Source organism: Monopterus albus, unplaced genomic scaffold (genome assembly GCF_001952655.1).
Source record: "Monopterus albus unplaced genomic scaffold, M_albus_1.0 scaffold35.1, whole genome shotgun sequence".
Classification (NCBI taxonomy): Eukaryota; Metazoa; Chordata; class Actinopteri; order Synbranchiformes; family Synbranchidae; genus Monopterus; species Monopterus albus.
Window position 1 is genome coordinate 320,620 of NW_018127915.1, and position 12,027 is coordinate 332,646.

A 12,027-nucleotide genomic window follows, 5' to 3' on the forward strand; every position below is an offset into this window, starting at 1 on the left:
TATTCTGGAACTGCAGGATGTGCAAGTCTGCTATACTGGTTTGAGTAAACTTTAAATGGTGAGTTAGGTTTACATTAACTGCTTGTTTCTGCTGCCCCCAAGTGTTCAAACCATTTCAATTTCATCTTTACATTTTAAATAAAAATATTTGCATGTTCATAGTCATTTTAATTGCAGTGAAAGATCAGACAAATATTATTTGAAGAGCAGCATTTTACAGGTTCATAGGACTACAGAGAGCTTCTCTCACTCTGACGGAAAGTCACATCACTGGTTACCACCTATGGAGCCATGGTGACACTGGGCAAGAGGCGGGGTCCACCCTGGACAGGTTACCGGTCTGTTACAGGGCTGACATGTAGACAAACAACCACAAACAACTCCTACGGGCAATTTAGAGTCACCAGTCAACCTATGCTGCATGTCTTTGGACTGTGAGAGGAAGTCGAGTACCCGGAGAACCCACACAGGCACAGGGAGAACATGCAAACTCAGCACAGAAAGGCCCCGGGTCAGGCAGGACTTGAACCTGGAACCTTCTTGCTATGAGGGGACAGCGCCAACCACTGCATCACCAAACCGGATGAGGGGGTTGTTTGAATCTAATCCAAGTGAGATGCAGTGAAAATGTAACAACTACAAATATAAATAAAAGGTTAGACTGACTTAATAAAATAAACACAAGGACTTATTTAATGTTTTATGGACTTTATTTCTCCATCTCAATTAATGTCTTATCTTAATCAAAAGATAAAATACACTGGTTCCTCTCCTCAATCCAAATCTGATGTCTCTAATCTTTTTTTATTAATTATCTTATACAAAATAAGAATGGTGGCTATGGGCCATTGCTGTACATCTACTGTACAGTACTTTTTCCTCAATTCAACTCCAACAAAAATTTGACTCCTCTTGCTAAGTCTCTCCTGTCCAGTCACAAGCTTGTTTTATTTCTTAACAATCTGGATGACGTCCTCGTGCTCCATAACGTGCGTTAAGCCGACCCTCTGCGGGCTGTACTTGGTACTGGTTCCCTGGAAGAACAACAGACAGCACAACTCACTGCAATTGAACCAAAGTTTAACAATGGTTCATCTGATGAGCTGCAGCTGTGTTTAACTCTGCAAACATGGAGGTTTAACAAAGCTAAAGCACAGGCAGTGTAAACACACAGTTTACTGACAGTTTATCATTTTGTCAGCATGAAAGACAAGAACATTTCATGATTGTATTATGACCATTTTCAAGAATGAAAAGAGTTACAAATAGCAAACAAAAGGTTTTTCAACATGTTATTTGTTGGTGCAGTCTTCACACCACATCCACATTTTGCCAGCTGGGAGAAAATATATTTTTCTTGTGAAATCCACTGAGGAAGTATAAAATTGCACCCAAATATCTTAAAATATAAACATGCAATTTCTGTTAATGTGTTTAATTAAGTTTTTTCCTAGTGTTAAATTACTGCACATTCAAAGTATGGCTGGAATGAGTTATCAGTGTATAAGTGGCACCTAATGAATATTAGCTGAATTTTAGGAATACTGGAACAAATTTTGGCTTTGGGACACTAATTAACCTCGTATCTGACTGGTTCTCACTAGAGACACAGGTCACAGCCATACGACTACTATAACACAAGTTTATGACCAAATGTTTACAATCAATCAGTGGCAGAAAACACTAAGCAGTGGAAGCCCGCTATGGTAGTTTATGAGTCTACAGTTTTGTCATTTTACACCATGTCCCTGGTTTACAGCAGAAATTATGTCCCATGAGTCGTTGTGCTGAAGACTTTCATAATAAATTGACAAATACATTTTCCTTATGTCAAACTAAACACAATCACATTGAACTGTGACTCGTTTCCCACTGCAGCTCTAATGGCACCACTAGAGGTGCAGCAGTCACCGTGTGTCTGAAGGCCCATAATCATAACATCTACAAACTATCTTTGTTTATTCTAGAGCACGTGGACATGACAGAGTCTGTTCATACAGTTTATAGACAATGAGTGAGCTTATTCAAGGTCACTGCCTCTGAAAACTTACCCAAACCAGGGCGTATTTGAACTGGCTGGCTAAGGTTCTGTGGATTCGATGGCACTGAAGGGGGACCACAATAAAAGCAGATTTACGATCATTCATAGAAACTGCTAACTGTAGTGTTATTATGAGTGTCTAAATGTTCTCATAGTGTTGTGCTTTACGGACCACATGTTCTACTGTTGCACCTCTTCTCATAATGATGGCATCATTAAAATCAGGGCGCTCTGATGGAGAAACAACAAATAAACAGAACTTTAATCTAAAAGCAACATATTCATGTGCTGGAATGATCAGTGAATGAGCACAGACGTGTACCTCCTCTTTTCTTAGTGTAAATGCAAATCAGAGCCAGGTATTCCCACAGCGTCTCCAGAAGATAATCCAGGTTCAGCTTCATCCCACAACTGAAATAAACGTGTACAGAAAAGGGGGAACAACTGAATTTATATAAATACTTACATGCAGAGAATACAATGGCAGCTTTCAACCTAAACTACTGTTATTCACACCTGATGACAACACTGTGAGGTTCGCGAGCCAGGCGGTCCACTTCCTCGATGGAGATTTGATCCACCTTATTGTAGACCTGAGTTGAAAAAAGAAAACCTGAAACCATCTTTGGACTAATAAAATCCTTTCAAACCAACTCTTTTGAAAAACCAAAAGTGGTCACCCAAAAAAAGGAGGCTTTGATCCAACCTCCAGATGTGTATTAACGTACGTATAGGCAAGGCATGTAAACTCTGTTCCCAACGATGACGTCAATGAACTCGTCTGGTGTGCTGTCCTCCCTGAAGAGGACTTCTGCATTAAAGATTTCTGAGAAGGGGTTAAAGAAGTCAACCAGATGCTACTGTGGGTCATCAATGTGTGACGTTCATAAGAAAGGAAAAAGAGACCAGCATCGACAGCACAGGAGAGTCTGACACAAACACGCCTTTCTTAAGTCAGATTGCCTCCATAGTTTAAAACCTGGTAGTCCTTTGTGGTTTCTGACTGTTTTATAGCTACGAGTCAAAATCTGGAAATGCACATAATCTGACTGAATGCTTGTAAAGTGACCAATTTGTTACTTCCATGTTCATTTGAATATTTCATGTCCTAATCCTCTCTGTCTGCACTGCACCTCTTGTCCATGATATTCCACAAACTGAAATACTGGCTGCCCTAGAGACAAGAAAAGCAAGGGAGCGATAGATCACAGGGACGGGAGAATGCTCACACATCTGCCTACTCTGTCACCGGCACCATGAAGGATACTGTATTCGTGAAGGATGAGCTGAACCAGCTTTTCTGAACAGTGGGTGAGAGGAAGTGTGGAGTTGTAGGAGAGGCCACCACCTTTCTTGGGCTACAGGGAGAAACAAAAGGCACAACATTAACATGACAACCTGAGTATATATTTCTGGACCCAACAAGGTTGCACTGATTTATTTATTTTACACATTATACTATACTTGTACTAAAAGATGAGAAAAAGAGAAACAGTACCTTGAAATAAATATTTGGTTTCGTCCTGTTGAGTCTGATTCCCACTGACTCCAATTCTTTTTCTAGAAGTTCTCTAGAAACATTAAAGGCACAAAGGAAAACCCATTACACTCGCATGGCCCCTCAAACTCATTCTAACCAACCTGCTTACACACAGAACCTCACCCACCTCTGAACATCTCCTTTGGTGGCATCCAACATCATGATGACGACATCTGCGGTCCTGGCAACAGCAATGACCTGCCGACCTCTACCCTTACCTGTAAAATGTCAAAGGTGAGTATATCACAACCACCAGGAAACTAGTTCACTTTTTCTAACCTAAAAATAATTGTCACAGTCAGTGCTTCAAACAAACTACAACATGGAGGCTATGTGTACCTTGCGCAGCACCCTCAATGATTCCTGGCAGATCTAGCAACTGGATGTTGGCTCCTTTGTACTGAAAAGCAACAAATAACAGTGTCAATTCTTTAAAGCTGCAAATGTGAACAAATATATTGATGTGACCTGTATTTTTACCTCTATGACACCAGGTATGCAGGTAAGCGTAGTGAACTCGTAGGAAGCAGCTTCACTGGCTGTTGATGTCATCAAACTAAGGAAGGTGGACTGCAGGACACCAACAGGAAGTTGTACAGTTACAAGGAAGCATGGGTAAGAAAGAGAAAAGCACCTTTTCACCATTCAGACCCAGATGAGGAAGCACAACCCATGTTGACATACCTTACCCACAGAGGGGAAACCAATAAGAGCAACACGTGCATCTCCTGATTTCATGACATCGAAGCCCTCGCCTTTGGCCCCCGATGACTTGGAGGGCTCCAGAAGCTGAGCTCTGTATTTAGCTAGTTTGGCCTTGAGCAATCCAAGATGGTACTCGGTGGCTGGGAAAAAAAGGATGAAAAATTAAGACATGAGTGTCTTCTGCAGGGGTCTGACTGAACAATAATGTTGGAGAGAACTAAATCAAGGTTACAATTCAACTACAAAATACAACCACAAACATCACACGGGGTTTATTTGAATTCAATGTATAATATTAAAGTTTACCTCGAGGCGAACTAATAATGGAGGATTGTCCCTTTAACTGTGCCACCACTGTCATGGATCTCACGGTGTCAGTTAGCAAGATTCCCCTTGCGATATTAATGAGGAACCCCACACTGACAACTGACACACACACACACACACACACACACACACACACAGAGCTGGCTACAAGTTCACCCGTAGTTAGCTCTAACATCCCTCATTCTTACCTTTGTTTTTCTGTGTCCGAGAAATTTCTTTCTCTATCTCTGAGATTTTCTCCAGTATCCCCATTGTGACAGTTCAGGTGGTCTCCAGCTACGCTGTCACGGACAGAAATTAAAACACAAACGTGTCACTTCACAGTCGTTAGCTTTGTTGTTCCCCTCCCCGGACTAAACAGCTAATAGTGGCGCTAAACTGTTGTCAAACCGTAACAAAAGCAGTGACACGACACATACATTTTTAACAAGCACCTACATATAATACATGTGATGTCGACTATTTGAAATGTTGTAAAATTATAGAAATTTACACTTTGACAACGGCTGCACTGCGCGGCATGCACAGAAATCCGACATCATCAACCGGAAGACGTTCCGGGTCCGTAAAATGTTCGGAAGAAACAAGGAAAGCACTATTACGTAGGTTTTGCCCCATGTATATAATTTTATCGCTAACATTACTGTGTAGAATGTCTTCGCGGTAATGTAAATTATTGAATAACTATAATGTGTCCATTCATAGATAGTATAATTTCAGCAAGCAGACATTACTGATGAATGAGGATACTGCAGGTCAGTCAGTTACTAGTTTATATAGAGCGAACATGGCTGCGTCCACAGGACCGGGAGGACCATCGGCCTCCAGTCCGCCTGGGTTCGAAGGTTTTTCGCTTGGAATGACCGGCAGACCACCGGAGGACAGCTCCGGTAGAGAGCAGGAGCAGAAGGAGGCGAAGAAGAAGCCATGCAGGGCTTGTACGGACTTTAAAACGTGGATGAAGCTCCAGAAGAAACAGGCGACAGCTGCTGCGCAGGTGACATGAGGAGGTCAAGGCGATTTCTGGTGGAAACGTTGGAATATGGTTTTTATAATCGAAAAGATTTGACCAGATGATGATTTATGATCTAATATGATTTTTTTTAAAACATTGTCACTGTCGCGGAGCTTTGCCATCTTTGAGCTTTATTTAAAAAGTCTGTTGATTAAATGGGCTACAGAAAGTTTATGGAGCTGCAACCAACGATTTGTATTAGTATACAGATTGTTTTCTCGATTATTCAACGAATCGTTTAGTCTGTAAAATCATAAAAATGTGAAAAATGCCTAAAGTGGAATTTTCAAATGGTAGGTTTTTGTTTGTTTGTTTTAACAATAACTGATCGGATAAATCGATTGTGACTTGTTGCAGCTCTGCAATGTGTCTCTGCATTTGCTGCAAACTCATCGGTAGCATAACTAAAGTAATATTTGAAGATGTTTATTTTGATACTGAACTCCATCCTGTAGGACTGGACAGGAGGGTCAAAGATACTCTGACATGTAAAGACATGTACTGCATATCCAACTACAAATCACCATAAACCACAATAAAACACATAATGCATTTGGCTGTCCTACCTGTCTATTAGAATTGCCAACATATTGACTTTGCTGTGTGCAGCTCTATGTTCAGATGTGTTGTTTTTTTTTTTACTTCCAGGAGACCCAAGCTGCAGAGCCACAACAAGACCCCCAGTGTCCACTGGACAGGGAAGAGCTGGGCCGTAACACCTGGTCCTTCCTGCACACCGTGGCAGCATATTACCCTGATCATCCATCTTCCACCCAGCAGCAAGAGATGGGGCAGTTCATCAACCTTTTCTCCAAATTCTTCCCTTGTGACGAATGTGCAGAAGACCTCAGGGGCAGGTCAGACATGGTGTTTGTGCAAAAGCCTCAAGATGAAAGGCCGCAATTTTACATGCTTTACTCCCTTATCCACTAATCACATTACTGCACCAGTTGTGTTTTTACCATCCAGGCTGCAAGCAGATCTTCAGCTACCAGATTTCCACAATTTAAGGTGCTATTAGATAAGAGGGGGTAATTTTCAAATAACATAATTTCCTCTCCACAGACTAAAAACCAATCAGCCAGACACCAGCAGTCGCCATGCTTTCTCTCAGTGGCTGTGTCACCTTCATAATGACATCAACATCCGACTGGGCAAGCCTGAGTTTGACTGCTCCCATGTGGATGAGAGGTGGAGAGATGGATGGAAAGATGGCTCCTGTGACTGAGGGACTGTGTCAGGGTGCTGCTGAGAGATGTGAGGCCTGAGCTGAGACCGGAGAGGAAGACGTCCTCCTGTCAGTCCAAGGCGTGGAGCTCACCTCTGTTGAGAAGAGGAATGTCCTGTGATGACAGATGTGTTGTAAATGTCAAACAGCTCCTGTTGAGTGGTTAGTTATATAACTGATATGGTAATAAAAAAATAAGGATACAAAATGACACAAAGTTGGCACAAAAGCTTGAGTCTTGTCTAACTCAGAATATTCAATATAACACAAAATATTGTACATTTAAATGTGTGAAAAATATTCTCAATGGTTGAAGCAATCACCTACAAAATACATGTAAATATGTCAGAAAATGATTACAGAATGTTTTTTCATAGTAATAATGCTCAGTTTGGGTGTGTTGTGAGGTAGTATGCCTGCTGAGCATGTTAATTTATTTACATCATTTCATACTTCATCATCATCACCTTTATTTATTTGGGGAAAGACCAGCTGAGAGGTTTTTCGGTGGTAGTGACCTGTAGCCCCATCTAGAGGGGAGGAGTGCAAACATGGGGCCAACTGTGGTTCAGTGGATAGAGCAGTCGTCTCCCGGTCAGAGGTTCGAATCTCAGTGTCTGCAATCCACATGTCAAGGTGCCCTTGGGCAAGACACTAAACCCCTGATGGTTAGAGCCATCGTTTGAGTTGGCGCCGCAGATGGCTGCCTTGGTTCTGTACCGGAAACAAATTCCTTGTGTGTAACATACTTGGCCAAATAAAGGTGATTATCCTCACTTAGTGTCAAGGAGTTGTAAGTTTGTCTGTGTTTAAACTACAGCAACATGGAAATTCTACAAAGAAACGTGACTTTATAATGAACTGTTTTACTAGATATGACTGTAAATTAAACAGTTTCATTGGTTTTCTAATTACAGTTTTTTGATGTCATGAATTTGCAGCACTTACTGTTAATTTCACTGACTTTTTACAGTGAATGTATTACAGTGTATTACTCCTAATGTCCTATCAGTGGTGGAAGAGGTACACACATCCTTTATTATAGGTCCTAGGTAAGAGAAGAAAGACCACAGCATAGAAATATAAAGTACTGTAAAGGTCCTGCATTCCAATTTTAACTTAAGTAAAACTGCATGAGTATTAAAATCCAAATATACTCAAAGTACCACAAGTAAATGGTACATTTCACATAAGTATATATCTGGATTCTAATTACAGATGCGTTATTGTATGAATCATTTTAATGTTGCAGGTGAAACGTACATTTGAAAGGCAAAGATCATGATGTTTTAGACTTGATTATGAGAAGTGACTAAAGTTATCAAATAAATGTAGAGGATGAAAAGTAGATTTGCCTCTGAAATGAGTTCTACTCAGAGTAGAAGCACCTAAACTTGTAACAGAGCAGCCTTACGGTGGCTACTACGTTACTCTCCAGTAGTTGTCACATTAACATTTATAGAAAATTACCCGTATGATAATATTACACTGTGGCGCGGGCACGATTGGTCGTGCATGCTCCTCCCTTCGTCGCGTCCGGCACCGAGAGAGCCACCGACGATGGACGGAGTGGGGTCGTTCGGAGCGGGCCGGGCCGGGTCCACCATGGATCCGATTACCTTCGCCAAACAACCGCAGACCATCCTCAGAGTTCTGACCTGGGTAAGAGCGGGTTTTACGGTACTGGTGTTTGTGTGTGATTGTGATGGTGGTGGTGGTGGTGGTGGGGGTGTCTCTCTGTTGTCGTTGCTGCAAGAGACCCGTGATGTGTCCTCACTGCAAATTTAGACCCTGGAAACTCACCGATAATTAATGAACAGGGCGTGCGGATGGAAACCAGCACAGTAAACCGGGCGGGGTGTATTTCTAGGCTCCAGGAGTGTAACCCACCACACAAGGTGTAACCAAGGCCTGGTGGTTCTCTGACACCCTGACCATGAAACAGATGTTTTCTGGGGCAGAACATCCTCACCTATTGTCTTTTCATGTTTTGCCAGCAGCTGTTAGTAAACACAGGCTACAATGTGCAGTAGAGCGAAGCCAGATTGTTCAGAAAATGAGAAAGATCCGTGTTCATATTCCTCCGCCTCCCGGTTCCGGTTGCTCGTGTCACTTACCCTGTGTCATTTTATCTAAATTATAATGACATTATTTATCATTCATGCCCACTTCTTTTTTTTATGCCAAATGTCTTTTCGGTTAATGATTTTGCTGATTTCCCCTAAACGGTCGTCGTCCATCATCCCACCTGTGATTGGTCACAGAGCATCGTTACGCACGTCAGGCCACGGAGACGCGCCGTGGCCTGACGTTTGATGTAACGCTCCACCGTCGGGTGACACCGAGGAGGGTTTCTTTATGGGGGAACCTACCAAAGGGTGTGAAATGTCTGCCAGTAACTTCATCCCTATGCGCCGTTTCCATGCCTATATTTGTTAGTGTACAAATACATTCTATTCCATTTTAAAGTGCAGGTGAACAGGTTGTACTACGGAGCCCTCTGGGCTTCACTTCAGTCAGTGAGTTGTTTTTATCACTGCTCAAAACCTTTAACAAGTAAATGATGTCATGCCACTTCTTGATATTCACATACAGCTCCAGTCACTGGTGGTAGAAGTAAGACGATTCACTTAGTGCAAATAAAAGTATGCTAAAAGCTCTGCATTCAAAATAACACTTAATTAAAAGCATTTTCAATACGTTTTTCCTATAGTATCAAAAGTCTAAATACTGTGCTGATAAATGTCCCCTCTTACTGATCTGTTATTAACATATTAATGCATGAGAACCATTCTACTGTCGTCTATACACTGAGGTATAGTCTAGTGGGTCCCAACCTACAGTATGGGCCAGAAGTACATATATAAAGTAGTATAAAATGTAAATATTCAAATAAATACTTTTAAAAGTGTACACAAGTGCAGTATTATAGTAAATATACTGCAGTGGGGCTTAGCATTTACACTATAAATCCACAACCACACTAGGACATGCTTCTTCTTGAGTTGCTCTCACTTCCTGTTCTTATGTTAAAGCTATAGCGCTCTCTGACTTTATTTAGCCATCTACCGCTAATGTTTTCTAATTAAGGAACAAAATAAATATCTGAGTATAAAGTACAGTAAATGAGGCAGGTAGAGGGAACATGAACACCAACAAAGTAAATGATAAAAAATGAGGAGGTTCACTGTAGTGGTTCATTTTCCTTTAACTGAACCCAAAAAGTCATTCCTTGAGTTTTCCTACACTCACTCACTGCGTTCTCCTGTTTTTAAAACCATGCAAAGAAAACTAAGAAATCTTGTAGAGTTTCGTTTTCCCTTTTGAGTCACAGAGATTTGATGCATAAGCGTTACCATGTGATTCACTAAAGGAACCGTTTCAGATTTTATTAGCCCATGTGATTAGTTTGGGATATGGACCCGACTCCCTCTGCCATCATATGACCCAGACCCTGAAGTGTGAAGGCATTTCTGTGTGTGTGTGCGCATCACATGGCCCTGTTCTGCCATTGAGTGTTAGTCACCTGATCAGCGCCAGGGTGGAAGTCCCGAACAGAGGGAAGGAGGTAGATAGAACCAACTAGAGATCAGACTTAAGCAGGGCTGTTATTGATATGAAACTCTATGAACTAATGGGAACAAAAGTTGCATCGATGTGTGTGTTAAACAGAGGGTGAGAGCAGAGAATGAGAGATGCGATGATTGTTTAGGCAGATATCTCTCTGTCTTTCCTTCCTCTGCTCCCTCTTACCTCCCTCTGTCTTGTTCCGTCATTCCATGTTTTCTCTCCCTTGTCTCCTCCCTCACCTCTTCCTCTTTCATCCTCAACCACAGATTTTTTCCCTAGTGGTCTTCGCCTCCATTGTGAACGAGGGCTACGTCAACATAGGCAGCGAGCGTCTCCACTGCGTGTTCAACAAGAATTCAGACGCCTGTAACTACGGTGTGTTTGTAGGCCTGGTGGGCCTGCTGGCATGCTCCTTCTTCTTCTTGCTTGACTACAAGTTCTCCTCCATCAGTTCTGTCAAAGACAGGAAGAAGGCTGTGATGCTTGAGATCGGCTTCTCGGGTGAGGAAGCCATTACGTGCACACACATGCAAATGAACATGACAGAAAGAAGTTTTGTTTCTAGTTTTTGACATAATTCTTACAATTTGCTGAGAGTCAGGAAGTGCAAGACAACTGATTTGTACTGACTATCATCATTAGCCTGTCGTGGCAGAGACACACATGTTGTTTTTAATAATGATTGATCAGATTCAAAGGCTGGATTTCCCCAGGCTGCCAAATATGCAGCTGATCTAGGCCCACTTCTGGGTTTCAGATGACTGCCTTCTTGTACCACAGCCCAGCAAGAGAAATTAAACCTGCAAACAAATATAAAAGGCATTAGAGAAGTGAGAGTATTCTAAAAGGAACGGAGATTCTCTTCAGGTGACTAGGATTTGAGAAATGAGCACCTGCAGTTGTGTATTTCTGTGTGGAGCTATGGTTTGGACATTATCTTTCTTTTCTACCATTATAACAGTGTCATTATTCTGCTGCTCTTGGCAGGTTTCTGGACCTTCCTGTATTTTGTAAGTTTCTGCTTCCTGGCCAATCAGTGGTCTCAGACCACAGCTGATGAGCTGCCACTCAACCAGGGGGCGGATGCAGCCCGGGCAGCAATTGCCTTCTCCTTCTTCTCCATAATCACCTGGGTAAGGACAGGCAACTACACAGACAGTACATATAACAATACAAATGCAGATACCATAAGCTGTAACTCAAACCTTTACAGATACTGACCAAAATTAAGGCTTAGTTTACAGCGTAAGTGTCAGAGAAGCACCTGAACTGTGGACGAATTATGAGGCAATGGGAATTTTTACACAGTTTTCTAGCACATCTGGCAGGTCAACCATAAACTTAAAGCTATTCTACCTGATAGTGTCCAGCTCAAAACAAATTGGCACCATAAGCTGCTCCTAACCTCTCTTAGTTGGCAGGTTAGACTAGTTTCTCCGTTTCCAGTCTCTGTGCTAAGCTGCAGTAAGTTGACCAGTGTATTTTACATCCCACAGGCAAGGAAACTATTTCTATACTAGCGTTTTCATATTCAGTAAAGCAAACTATAAATCCCTGTGGCGGTCTTTTGATTGGCTTACCTCGACCCTGCCTATAGTTGT

The 12,027-nt window shown here is 41.9% G+C and overlaps 3 protein-coding genes across 5 annotated transcripts in view; 2 read left to right on the forward strand and 1 right to left on the reverse strand.

Moving 5' to 3' along the window:
* Positions 1-703: 703 nt before the first annotated feature.
* drg2 (developmentally regulated GTP binding protein 2) lies at positions 704-5,424 on the reverse strand. 3 transcript variants are annotated; one of them, XM_020597912.1, is made up of 14 exons: positions 5,348-5,424; positions 4,802-4,894; positions 4,266-4,426; positions 4,062-4,151; positions 3,921-3,981; positions 3,709-3,799; positions 3,540-3,612; positions 3,309-3,399; positions 2,770-2,867; positions 2,558-2,634; positions 2,364-2,452; positions 2,214-2,272; positions 2,052-2,105; positions 704-1,034 (listed from the first exon to the last, which is right to left on the reverse strand). In XM_020597912.1, exons 2-14 carry the CDS (start codon positions 4,863-4,865, stop codon positions 948-950), a joined length of 1,095 nt encoding a protein of 364 aa, XP_020453568.1. In that variant the 5' UTR covers positions 4,866-4,894; positions 5,348-5,424; the 3' UTR covers positions 704-947. The 3 variants fall into 3 exon arrangements, with proteins under 3 accessions (XP_020453568.1, XP_020453567.1, XP_020453566.1); XM_020597911.1 differs by lacking the exon at positions 5,348-5,424 and adding an exon at positions 5,107-5,329 and having other exon boundaries at positions 4,802-4,889; XM_020597910.1 differs by lacking the exon at positions 5,348-5,424 and adding an exon at positions 5,107-5,329.
* Positions 5,389-7,073, forward strand: gfer (growth factor, augmenter of liver regeneration (ERV1 homolog, S. cerevisiae)). The gene is made up of 3 exons (XM_020597913.1): positions 5,389-5,610; positions 6,277-6,485; positions 6,694-7,073. Exons 1-3 carry the CDS (start codon positions 5,401-5,403, stop codon positions 6,854-6,856), a joined length of 582 nt encoding a protein of 193 aa, XP_020453569.1. The 5' UTR covers positions 5,389-5,400; the 3' UTR covers positions 6,857-7,073.
* A 1,328-nt stretch (positions 7,074-8,401) lies between these two features.
* The window catches only part of syngr3a (synaptogyrin 3a), a 7,166-nt gene continuing 3,540 nt past the window's right edge, over positions 8,402-12,027 (forward strand). The window contains exons 1-3 of the mRNA XM_020597783.1: positions 8,402-8,518; positions 10,693-10,927; positions 11,414-11,559. Coding sequence (XP_020453439.1) covers positions 8,417-8,518; positions 10,693-10,927; positions 11,414-11,559 — 483 coding nt within the window. The 5' untranslated portion in view covers positions 8,402-8,416. The remainder of the gene's footprint in view (positions 8,519-10,692; positions 10,928-11,413; positions 11,560-12,027) is intronic.

Coding starts and splice junctions, on each gene's coding strand:
- drg2 (XM_020597912.1), bottom strand. CDS start 4,865: ATGGGGATACTGGAGAAAATCTCAGAGATAGAGAAAGAAATTTCTCGG. Junction 3,400..3,539: donor AACCAAATATTTATTTCAAG/GTACTGTTTCTC, acceptor TTCTCCCTGTAG/CCCAAGAAAGGTGGTGGCCT. Junction 2,635..2,769: donor TTTACATGCCTTGCCTATAC/GTACGTTAATAC, acceptor TTTTCAACTCAG/GTCTACAATAAGGTGGATCA.
- gfer (XM_020597913.1), top strand. CDS start 5,401: ATGGCTGCGTCCACAGGACCGGGAGGACCATCGGCCTCCAGTCCGCCT. Junction 5,611..6,276: donor AGGCGACAGCTGCTGCGCAG/GTGACATGAGGA, acceptor TTTTACTTCCAG/GAGACCCAAGCTGCAGAGCC. Junction 6,486..6,693: donor GCAGAAGACCTCAGGGGCAG/GTCAGACATGGT, acceptor TCCTCTCCACAG/ACTAAAAACCAATCAGCCAG.